We start from the raw sequence: 13,122 nt of genomic DNA, 5'->3' as shown, positions 1-13,122 counted from the left end.
ACTTTTGTGTTTCCTCTTAATTTCCTCTTCTCACTTCAAGTTGAAAACACATAAATCTGAGTTTTTAAATTCTGTACAAAGCCACAGTATGCTACATACTTTTCACTGTCCCAAATCCATAAAGTTTTAGATAAGATACACTTTACCAATTTAATCTTTTATTGTTTGGGCCAAAAGCATTTCAGCTAAAAAAAAGGAAATTAAAAACACCAAACCACAAAATGCCAAAACAAATTAAAAACCAAACCAGAAAGATTCTTCTTATGTCTCACATCCTTTATGTTTTACACTTCCTTGCAATCAACAGTGAAAAAAATACAATCATTTACTTCTCATCTAGTACAAGAACTAAAGGGCTCCAAATAAAATACGTTCAAAACAAATATTTATTCTTACAACGTGTAGTTAAAATGTGGAACACTTGACAGCACCCTCTACATGATTTCAAGAACAACTACATAAACTCACAACAGGAACATCAACAAATGGTTATTACATAGAAGGCAACACCTCTAGCTCTAGAAGTCTTAGTCACAAGTTGCTGGGAGATAAGAAAATATTTTGAGACAAAATCATTATCTATCTGCCGTCCCTGTTATTATCCTCTTTTTCAGACATCTAGAATTAATCAGGAACTTGACAAGTAACTGAGATACATAATCTAGAACCACCATGTTCATATACGTACTGAACTGAACAACACATATTATTTATCCCAGATAAGAGGAAAACATTATGCTTGGACACTGCAGAAATAAAAAAACAGGAGGTAAAAATTTCAGCACAACTTTCAGATAATAAAGAAAAAAAATCCAAACAAACCAAACCAAACATCTCTTTATCAGAATTTAATAATTTCTAAAACACAGTTTTGCAAAAGGTGGCAATTTAGAGAACCTGCCTGAATTAAAAGCCTCTGACTCAGGGAAAGAAAATATATGCAGTAAGTCTTCAGTACATCTTTGGAATAGAACTTTGAAATAACAGGAGGTCAATTGCAGGTGATTTACTGTCCATTTAGTCGTGTATTCCCAAGAGCTACTCTGCCCAAAGCCAACCAGCATTATGATGTTTAGGTGCACATCTCTGGCAGATGTGAGTGCCATGACAATTGTTACACAAGAACCAGTGTATTTAGTTTTACTGCACTATAGGACTGCTTGAAAATTTTAGCAGCTGATGATTTATAAAAAGGCTTTTACTTATCACTGTGGCCATCTCCTACACCCCTAAAGAACAGTTGCAATATTTCCATTCCAAATTAAAGAACACCCAAACCCTTTGTGATAGCTGCCTTAGTAGCTAAGTTCAAATCCCACACAAACATCCAAGGTACCAGTTCTCAGCTAAAGACTTGCACAATTCCCATATTACAACTGTCAGGATGAAGTTGCACAAAAGCTCTTCAGAGAACACAATTTTTCACTTCATCACAGCAGAATCCTTGCATTCAAACTGGTCTTCTCAACTCATGACAAAATCCAAAATGGTAATTAAAGATTAATTCCAGAACAGACAAACTTGAAAAATGTATTTATGTCTGAGCAGACAAAAATTAAGTCTTCATTCTCTCAGGTGGTAGAGAGATTACTATGTATTCCATGGAAAAAATGACAGCACAGAAAACACTCCTTAAAAAAAAAAAAAACAAAACAAACCAAGAAAAAAAAAGAAGCAATTGCTTGAGTCCCAGCAAATAAACCCTTCAAACGCTCCTGACAAGAAAAATAAGGCTACTATTCAGATAAAATTCTCTGACTAAGAGGTGTTCACTACACTCTAGTAGAATAATTATATTTGCAGCTCTAATGCTGTCCTTGAAATAAGAAGATATCTAACTAGCAGAAAGGGAGGTAAAATGCAGTAAAATGCATTACATATGGAAGAAAAGGATTAATAACTTGGTGTGGGCCTAGGAGAGGCAGGGAAGGAGAAAGTCACCTTCATAAGTAGAAAACTGTAATGCTAACTCTTATTGCTGCAAGAGATTTGAATCCATTTGCACTACAGACAGAACATAATTTACATATTATCTCCAATTGCTCTAAAGTCCTCCCTCCACAGCTTATGTTTGGGAATCTCTGTCCTAGGGCTTCTAGACAGGGACAAGGAAAGCAAAATTATCCTTTGTGCTTCTTCTTCTGAGCTGTTGCTTTAAGAGCTATTCTTGCTTTTCAGCTAGGCAACTTTTCAAGTCTTACTCCAGAATGAGGTTCTTGCTCTGGGAACAGCTTACAAAGCCTTATAAAGACAGAAGGAAAAAATATTTTTTATTTAAATTCCATTATTCATTTACCTTTTGTGATTTGGTGATGTAATGTTAGCACTCAGAAAAGAAAAACAGGCAGGGGACCTAGGTTTGCTTCAGAGTTAGGAACAATAGAACATGGGAGAAGAAGGTGGACAAAGAAAGAGGAAAGGAATGAAGTGGGAGAGGAGGACAAAGTGCCACTAGGGGGCACGAAAATCCTTCAGCATTCTTGGCCATTATTCTGCCGATTCTGCACCACAGGGAAAAGCAAACTGTACCTAAAATTATGAAAAATACAGTCCTCCCTCAAGCAACCAGTTGGATAAAATTAAAGTGTTTTCTGCAATTACTAAAATATATGGGCTAAAGCAGCCTTGGAAAAAATTGTAAAGGACAGCTCAGTTGTTTGAGCATGGTGCTAATAATGACAGGTTGTGGGTTCAATCCGTTCACTTAAAAGTTGGACTTGATCATCCCTGTGGGTCCCTTCCAACTCAGAATATTCTGTGATACTGTGAAAGACATACCAGTTCAGGCATGAAGCTATTGACCTTTTTTTTTTCGATTTTGCCTTGAAGATGCCTGTGGACAGAAAACTTAACCTGAAACCAGACAAACACTCTCATCTGCATGAAGTTAGAGAGAAGAGTTCTGTAAGACTGAATAACAGCAAATGCTATTCCATATTCTAGTAAAGCTTTATTAAATAAAAGACTATTAAATCTCACCAAACAGATGCTTTAGTAGCTACTATAAAGAAACTCTCAGTAAAAGATAAATAGCTTTAACTCTCCAAAGGAAATAGAAAAGCAACTATGTTAAACTTTTCTTGGAGCATTTCTGGTGACCCAGGCTTTAATTTCAATACTAGAATGAGATCTAGATTATGTGTAGAGAATTCTCAACAAAGTTATAACACGTATACATTTCATTCTGTCCAGTATATCTGTTATCAAACCCAGTCCTTGCAAGAGCCCTCTCCCACTGCAGTGGCTCCAAGTAAATTGTATAAGCATACAGAGAGAATACGAAATGTATGGAAGCAGAATCACTGAGATTTACTGAATGCAGATTTCTAAAGGAAAGCCTAGACTGCAAATAAGGAAAGAACTGACCTTGCTTGGCTTCACCTCCTTTTCTGTTGGCATAATTCTCAAAGAAGTTAAAAATTGCAGATCAAAAAAAAAAATCAATTTAGAAAAAATCACATCTACATGTATATTTTTTAAATTGCCAGTTTTGATAAAATATCCAGATGAAAACGTCCCCCAAATCCATTTATACTATAAAGCATGACATTTCTGTATTAAGAAAAGCATCTCTCTTATGGTGTTCCCAAAAGGAAACAAAGTGTCCTATACCCTTTGAAAACTGGACTGTCCTTTTATTTTACAAGGCCAAAAACAAAAATTGTGGGGTTTATGATATTTAGTTTTATCAACAGAAAAAAAAAATCATCATTAAAGACAAATATCAGATTAACCAGTTTTTGTGTTGATAGTCATACTGTAAGGGCCAATTAAATGTTTCATTTACATGGTTAAATCCTGAAGCTTGAAGGGGCCACAAAAAAGCAGCAGGATTGGCACTTACCACAACTGCAAACCAGGTCTAAGAGCAGCACAGGAAGACCCTCTTCCCTGGCAGTTGGCAAAGTCCTATTACACACATTGCCAAATCCACATAATAACCCACAGAAAGAACTGTAGCACACATGAAAGTTGTCCAATGGGTGGCATGAGCAAAAAATTGCCATCAAACCCCAAGCTCTGCAACTTCACAGACACACACAAGACTCACATGATTCAAGTCCAGCGCAAGAATTGCATCTGTTCTTCCATTTCATGCAGGTCCAAGCACAGTTTTGATAAAATAGAAACCTTTATGTAATAGCAGCCATTCTACTTAAATTTCTTTTTTTAACTTTAGAATATGAGAAATTATTACTTTTATCTGTTTCTAAAGGTCAAACTACAGAAGCACATTTTATCTGACATGAAAATTCACCATATACTGCTGTGAGAAACTGAAATGACACTTTTAAAAGAAAAGGCTAAAATGAATATCTAGTGTAGGAATTTAGAGTTATGAATCATTTAGAATAACATTTAAATCACAGCTTGAAGGAGCTGACAGCATTTTTTTTTGACCATTAAAACTCCATTCTGTGACCTGTATGTAAAATTGCAGAAGTGTAGTGTAACACTTCTGTCTAAAAAGTATCTCAAAAAATTAATTTTCTCCAAAACCTTAATGTGTGTTAATACTTGCCTGGGAATTGGATATTTCTTTGACAACATTCAAATCAGATCCTGAGCAAAAAGTATTTCCTGCACCATGGATTATAAGACCTTTGCCATCCTTCCAGTTTTCCAGTTCAGTTACCCTCTCCTGGAGTTCTACCATCATAGTGCCTGCCACAAGAGGGGAGAAACAAAATTTTTAACAGGAAATTATTATCACCATCATGTTTTTTGTTACATTTTCCATCAGTAAAACCAAGTTACAGTTAATAAGTGATAGGTTTTAAATCACAACAGAAAGTATAATCTCAAATCCTGCACACAATCATTGGCATACATTTGTTCTCCAAGGATGCACTTCCCAAAATTCCAAAGGATATTCCATATGAAGGATATTTGTGTTATACTCAAGAAAGCTCCAAAACAAAACCAAACAAAACCAACAAACAAAATCCTGTGCCTGATTTATTTCTGCTTGCAATTGCATACATTCAGGACAGATGAATTTATATATATGCATCCAGATCTGTCCAACTAGTCATATTGAAGTTACTGATACTCTTCTCTGCCCAAACAATTGACAGAGAATAGAAAAGAATCATGTCCAGGGTGGGACAACCAGTCAATTCAAGGCACAACCAGTCAATGTTAACAAAGGTTCCCTTCTAAAAAGACTCTCTTTATAAGGTATATCATCATACAGTAATAGCTTTTTATTTCTTGTTTAAACACCCAACTCATCATAAAATGTCATAAACATCATATTTGCTTAAGTACCACTCCTGACATGGAACTCTACAAACTCCTGTTTCTAGAGCTCAACCTAGACAGCAGCATCTTCCACAGCAATGGAATGTACCTGCATTAATCCAAAGCTCTTCCTCTCTGAATGCCCATGACTAAGTCCAGTTACATACATAAGAGAAAACATGTACAGAAACTAATTTCGGAAAGCAGAGTACATACAGGCTGATGACACTCTCAGCTTTACCCTTCTTTGACAAGAATTTAGATGGACATGGCTACATTCTTCAGACAGACATGTGCTTTTGATTAATACTTTCAAGGACTCTCTCCTCTGCCAACAGTGCTGCTTTTTTAACCCTATGCATGCATGCACATGACTCATCCTCTTCTGAAATTTCCCATTAGCAGATAGTCCAGGGGACATTTATGTTTTCTTTCTTATGGTTTTTTTCCTTACAGTACACTATGAAGTAAGGGTGAGCACTCAGTCAAGTATTTATCCCTTAGGCTTGGTGTCAGACACTGCAATAATACAGTTTGACAATGTTTCTGAGGTAGCCAATAATCAAGTGGACATTACATATTATATATATTACATATTATATACCAGAACAGCATAGAGTTGGGTTTTTCTGTACCCACTGTCAAGTCCCTACTATAATCCTCTAAAAAATCCCAGCAGTTTTGCCAGTTGCTTTTCCCTCTGTATTTATAATTTGGTCGTGCTTTTTGTATGTTGCACATTACATTTGTTTTCACTGAATTTCACCCTGTTGATCTTGAGCTCTTTGCAGCAGCTAATCAAGATCACTGAATGCCTCTCCTCTACTCCAAAAAATAATCTTGCAAGCTCTCCTAATATGGGGTCATGTGCCATTTCAGCAGTTCACTTTCTGCTTCATCATCCAAGCCAAGAATGAAAATACTGAGCAGAACTGAGCCTAGATGAGATTTTTGTGGGTCTTCACTGGAAATGCTTTTCCAGCCTGATGGCACACTTAACTTTTCTGCAAATGTTGCCATTCAAACAGGTGTGCATTAACCCTGTGGATTTAACTTCTTGCATATTTCCCTTCTTAAATCTTCTTAACAGAAGGGTATTTGGGATGGCATCCAAGCATTGCTAGAGTCAAATACAGCAGAACCATTGTTTGTGGTTCTTTTAATGGGCAAAGCAGTGAGGTATTGAAGAGTCTTTCCACAGAGTATTCCAAGAAAAAAATCAAGTTAACTGAAAAAATGCAGGATCCATATGAGTTTGTTACATGCAATAGCAGGGGATAAAAGACACTGGCCAGAGCCTGTCCTACCCTCCTGTGAGAGGCTCTTTTCCGTTCCTGACAACACCGAACTATTATTTTACCAACAGGTATATTTCCTGATATTTGACATAATGAAGAAGGCACAACACTAAAGCAAATCCTCATTCTGCCAATCTTAGTCTTTCAGTATGTGATACCACTAAGTTCATGCTTTTTACAGAATTAATAATAAATAGTTTGTTTGCATTTTAACTATAATCTGAGCATAAATATTTTCAAGTAAATTCTAAAAAATAAAAACTATCATCATTATTTTCTAGTTCCTACAGGCCAGCTTTCTTCTCTTTTAAACTACATTCAAGTTTAGTTCAGTGAGAGGCTGGGCTGCTGAAATTGGCTCTACCAGGCTTAAACTGACATTATTAGCATTTGTTTCCAGAGAGACCATTTCAAACAGGTGGCTATTAGATTCCAATTAAGAAGAGAAAAAAGGCATAACAATCTCCATATCGCCCATTAGCCATTTGCCAACAATTTTGTTCTGGTTTTGATTTCAGGAGTTGCTCAAGCTTAGAATAAACATAATTCCTTTGAGATAAAAAACTGCTGTGTAAAGTAAATGCCTGGAAAATAGAATTTCCCTCAACAGTTTAATAATGTTTTGCAGCTTTCCAGAGGGACCGTGCATGGATATACGAATTCACATCTGCCACTATTCAGAAGCTCTGAGACACAGAATCAACAGAATTTGACAGGGAGGTAGCTGTATCTGCAGGCTCTGGCTGATGAAGTGAACCAGCTTCTGCTGAGGCAATTCAGGGGTAGCACACCCCATCCTGCCCCTTGAAGAGCATTACTTGATACACAACTGAAGGCAAAGGATTAAGTTCCTAGTAGTTTCTTAGCAACTGCATTTTACAAATAATAATGTTAAAAATGAAATTAAGATCAGTATAAATTAGGATGCCATACCATTCACTGCAGCAGCAAAGGGGTCAGCCTGATTTTGCTTCTACTCTCCCTCCCTTGAAAACAAAAGTCTCTAGCAGAGGTATACAGCAGACAGAAGCAGCATCTCTTGAACTGACATTAAGATCTGCCTGAGCAATTTTTTGTGGGTATTGCCTAGCAAAATGGAGTACAGCTCTCTACAAACTGCTTTAAAACAGAACTGCCTGATCCCATGGCTCATTTGTTATATGCTAATGAGGATCTGTAACAAAGACAGAGCTATTAATTTCCTCAGTGGTTTTTGTAGCTCTCTGCTACTAGAACATCTAATTGACATACACTAATAAGTTATTTTCACAGCAGTCCTGTAAGGAGAGAAGAGATTATTTTACAGACAACTAACTGAGCCAGAGAGAAAATGTCTGCTAATTTTGGGTGCTCATCACCAGATGTGTGATATGATTTCAGCACATTAACATTACACAGAACCTTGTATAGGCAAAGAACAGCTATCAGTTGCCTAAATGGCAGCTGCATCTGCTCAGCATGGCTACCAATCACTTCTGAGCCCCTCCTGGCAAGCACATAGAAAACAGAGAGCCTATTTGCCAGTTTCTATGAAAGTTTGGGTTAAGCAATTTTACTTTTATTACTCCTGATCTTCAAAGAGCAGAAAAACCCAGTCTGCTCTCTCCTTTTGCTGTTACAGCTCACTTTGCATGCCCCTTTCAACTTCCACAACAAATAAACTAAAAGCACTCAGTCTACAGGGTGTACTTTGCACAGTTTTGTTTTGAGTCAAAAATAGAAACCAGTCTGTAGAAAAAGGAGAAACAACCATGTAATTATGATTGTATAACAGCATGTATGCTGACAGAGAGGCATGCAGAAGGACAATCCCTATGCTAACATCTTTTAGCTACAATTTCTTAAGTTCGGTAATGATTTTATACAGGAGTTTTTTAAGCAAAACAAAAGAGAATGCAGAAACATCTGGGTGCATTTCCACCAATTCTGCTGTTCTCCTAGGTTGCTTTCAGCTAACAATCACTAGTGGAAAGAACAGACGGGCATTCTGCATCTAAAGGGCACACTTTGCTAGTATGTTGCAAAATGTTTGCTCACAGCAAAGGAACAGTGAGAACTGGGCAGGAAGACAGAACAGCAACAAAGAAATTAGCAAAATGACACAAATGCATCCACATCAAAATATTAACAGATAAAATAATTCTTACAGTAAAGGCTTATGCACAGCTCCAGCTCAAGCAGGTTCACACCCTGGACCTGTGCCACTCATATCTGAAGAGAGTGACATAAATTGGAATAATCTAGATAATTAAGAAGAGACAGCAAATATACTCAACTTGGAGAACAAAACCCTCTCATAATACAAGATTAATAAAATAGGGCACTTGGTTTTGATAGCTAAGCATTCCCCAGTGTAAAAGCATATTAAATAGATCACTGACCTGCAACAGCTGAGAATACCCAGCTCATCTGATCTTTAATTAACCAGTCACTGATATTTAAGACATAAGGCAAATGAAGAACAAATGAAAGCCAGTTTGGGTAAGTGGAAAAGACCAAACTACAGAAGTTTAATGTACAGGGAAGGCTTTAGCTAAAGAACCAAGCAATAAACTCAATCTTTCTTTCTCTATCACCTACAAAAGGGAGGTGGCATTGTCTCATGCCCACAGAAATGCCTTCCATATTTCCAGAGCAGTGATGACAAAATGAGAGGAGATGCAAGAAAGAGCTCAGGGGCAAAATTGTTCTAACACTTAAACAACATGGGGAGAAGCACCTTCTGCAAGACAGTCCTTGTGTCATTGAGAATTTCTTAGATTCTTTTGACATGCATAGCAAAGTTACTACAAAACACTGGACACATTTGCTGCACATCAGAATAAACACATTTACTCTTCTAACTAAGGTGTGGTAAAGCAGAGTGTTTGTCTTTCTTCAGGCAAAATGTCAAAATAGGTAACTGAACAAGAGAAAGACCAAAATCAAACAGCAATCCCCTCAACTAATTAATACCTGTGAAGGCATTCATGAACTTGGGGTTATTCAAAGTAAGTATTGCAATGCCATTGTCTTCTTTCACAAGGTTGACAGATCCACCAGAAAACTGCTGAAGTTTCTTCTTTATCAATTCTTCCTCATAGCCATGAGCACCATTATGCAGTGACAACCTTCTTTGCTGTAGTATCCTTTTCATTGTAATCTGAAGAAAGTTCTTCCACAGAGCAAGGGCCATTTCTGGAAATACAGGGAGTGAGGAGAAAAAAAAATTAGGAAACTTCTTTTGAAATCCACTTCAGTCCTCTGAGAAAGAGGGAAGTATGACAGCAGCAACTAATATACAGGTGATACAATCATAACAGTTGGCAGAAATCACTGCAAACTATATTAGCAAAATTCTCCATTTGAATCTACCATCACAAGTAAACAGAAGTTGTTTTATGGAGTGATTTTAGTAGTTAAGCCAGGTATTAGCACCTTTTAAAATATTTCGTTTTAAAATTTACCAAAAAAGTTATTGTGTGCAGAAAGCAAAAGAGGCTCAAAAACTACAGAAAAATCTACATATTCCACTAGATCAATTTACTCTGTATTACTCTTCCAAACCCTCTCTCATCCTTCCCTCAAAGAAAATACCAACACTTTTAAACACACCTATAATGGAGGAAAAATCCTATCAAATCCCACAACTTTCAAGATCTGGATGTCCTGCTTTTCTGTAAGCAACTATTAGAGCAAGACCTTCCCCAGAGAAATACCTGAGGAACTTAAAAATTAAGAACTGAAGATCATTCTTATATCGAAGTCTGCTCCCTGTCACCTAATTCCATTAACACAATTATCACACCTTATCTTAAAACTAATTAGTCTGCCTAGCCTTTGATTGCTATGTGCTTTTCCCAGTCATCCCAGTAGCACTTTGAGTTAATCTCATTTGGGCACAGAGTCTGTGCAGTGCTCCCAAGGATGAGAAGTGTGCAGCAGTATTATGCATTGAGCGCCATACTTGCCTTTTATACAGGTAACAATACTTGTAAAGTATTTCTGTGTACCAGTGTACCCATGGCCCATTCCTCTGCTATTTCCACTCTACAGTGTATGCCTGTAGATCAGGAAATAACAAGAAAGTAATTATCACTGGATCTGCATCTCTGCCTTAATTTATTTACTCTGGAAATGGGTGTACTGGAGAAAGCAGTTTACAAGTGACTTGAAAGAAACTGGGTAAAGCCTGAATTGAAAACAGCTGATCTGGAAATAAAAGTCGTCTTAGACACGAATCAGAATGGGAATCAAAAGAATCCCCACAGGACATGGCAAAAAAATGCTTGCTATTTTGCAATTTGATAGAGTAGTCCTACCTTTGCCCCAACTTACTTTTTAATGGGCTTGGCCACTCAGAAGACATGATAGATGCTCATTTTTTGATAACTGGGAAAAGACCTTCTTTCTTCCAGAATTGTATTTGGCAGAAACAAGATACTTTCAAAATTAGCAAGCAGCTGTTGGTAAGTTTTTCTCAGGTGAACTCAGAACACAAACACATTCACTGAGACAGAATTTGGTGACAGCTACATTGTATGCTCTGTTCAGGGTATCTTACAGACTCAACATTTTTGAAAACCTTTATTATTTACACATGATCAAGGAAATGCACATTAAAAACCAGACAATTAGCTCCTAATGAAACAAGCGAACAGCCCTGTCAGGTGAACACTTATCTTGTCACTAGCTGCACCATTCTACACTAAACTTGAAAATGCTTCTCTTGGTGCAGGTATAGTTGTCATTCAAAGGGAGGAGGAGTTTGCAGAGCAATCACACTATGGGATGTGAAGGAACATGCAGCAATACCACGCAACTGTGAAGAGCCATCTATGCCAGCAGATTCATACCTGTCCTGCCAAGCTGCAGCCAGCAATACCACAGGCTCTCACAAGCTCAACACAAAGAAACTAGTAAGGCCTACACAAATCTATGCATTATAAAATCATTGCACAAGAAAACTTAAAGGGATGATTTTTTAATATCTGTTGGCAAACAAGGCTTTAATCTGTCACAATGAACCTTTCCAAAATGTAAATTAATAAAACTAATTACAAAATTTAATCAAGTTTAAAATCAAATTGAATACAAGATTCATTACTTCATAAAACAACATGCCCTGACTGCTGCTGCACCCAAACACTCTCCATCTATGCACATTCTAATAGTCAGCAACACTTCTGCTACCATCTTTCAGAGCTTTTAAAATTTTATTTAAAGAGTGAAAATGGGTTTCTAAAGCTCATTTCTCCTAATTGGTTCTTTTTATATTCAGTCTCTCAAGAGAGAGACAGCCTTCCCCTTTTCTCTAAAACCTCAGCAGTCATTCCTCCGCATATTAAAGCAATAAAACTTTCCATCCAGCCGCTAGCTTTTGCTCAGGAAAGAACAAACATGAAATACATGGACAGTGCAGCCAATCCTTGTAAAGTGTACTTTGAACAACCAACTCCCAATTTTTCATGAATACAAGGTGTCCCCAGCTCTCATACTAAAACAGACTAGATCGAATTCTCTAGGAAGCCCCAATGACTGGCTTGAAAGCAAAAAGGAGGGGGGGGAAAAGGCTGTTCTGCTAACTTAACCACTTACTGACATGAACTATTTTATGGCTTTTATACACTACTGAAATTCTCATGACAAGAAATATAGTGAGCAAAACAAACTTAAGATATGGAAATTTTATTCCAATGAAAAAACAGTCTGTCATTTTCAACTGCGTGGTTATATGCATTAACAGCTCTTTAATATTATCACTATGGTAATAAAGAACAGCAGCAAGTGCAGGATTAGAAAACAAATTGGATACCACTGCCTGCTGATCATGACTCATGATTAATGACTCATGCAAGGTTTAATCTTTGAATTATTTTCTTTACAACCATCTCCTACAGTACCGGTCAGTGACCAATGTAATTTTTTAATAAAAATGAGATTATTTTAATAGTTCAGTCTGACTGAGCTAACCACTCAAGAAAAGTATGACAGGAAGAGCTAGAGCTCTCTCAGTCTAAAGGGATTTCTGCTGGTATCTGACAAACAACACCCAGAATTTCAATCAGTACAGAGCGCTCACAATCCATTGCATGACTGAGATTGATTATTTCTGTATTTTGCATGAAAGCAGCAAAAGAAAGATGTTGCAGAAACACTTACAATGTTGTAGGACCAGCCAGGAGATATTCTTAACACTAAAATTTTCAGATTTTCAGTTTAGCATAATCACATCTATTTATACATACTTACAGAAATGGAGTCTTAGTCTAATTTTAAAAAGGCAACACGCTATACCCATTAGCCTCTGTAGCAAAACTAATTTATTCACAGTTCCTACAATGAAAAACAGCCCAACCTGACAGTATAGGAATAACAGTGGTCAATTAGCATCTTTCATATGTTTTAAGTGCTACAGCTTTATATATCACTGGTGACAACTAAGAGAGAAGCCAACAGTATGGCCATCAATAGTTGTTCATTCCATAGTTATTGTACCTCTTACACAAACCAACAGTTTAAATCCCATTTGACACTCAAGTGATATTGTAACACCCTTGCCTGTGGGGCACCAGACTGTGGGTTAATATAAACACATCCA

At 37.0% G+C, this 13,122-nt stretch overlaps 1 protein-coding gene across 3 annotated transcripts in view; it reads right to left on the bottom strand.

Annotated features, from left to right (window-relative positions):
• The window catches only part of ECHDC1 (ethylmalonyl-CoA decarboxylase 1), a 49,200-nt gene that overhangs the window by 32,269 nt on the left and 3,809 nt on the right, over positions 1-13,122 (bottom strand). For all 3 annotated transcript variants that reach the window (XR_009114239.1, XM_058019892.1, XM_058019893.1), the window contains exons 2-3: positions 9,498-9,719; positions 4,523-4,665 (exon numbers count right to left, since the gene is read on the bottom strand). Coding sequence is in view for 2 of the 3 variants with exons in the window: in XM_058019892.1 (XP_057875875.1) it covers positions 4,523-4,665; positions 9,498-9,717 (363 nt within the window). In the remaining variant the exon portion in view is untranslated. The remainder of the gene's footprint in view (positions 1-4,522; positions 4,666-9,497; positions 9,720-13,122) is intronic.

This window comes from Melospiza georgiana, chromosome 3, assembly GCF_028018845.1.
Source record: "Melospiza georgiana isolate bMelGeo1 chromosome 3, bMelGeo1.pri, whole genome shotgun sequence".
Lineage (NCBI taxonomy): Eukaryota > Metazoa > Chordata > Aves > Passeriformes > Passerellidae > Melospiza > Melospiza georgiana.
Note: the sequence above shows the minus strand (reverse complement) of the source record. Positions and strands in the feature narration are given on the sequence as shown.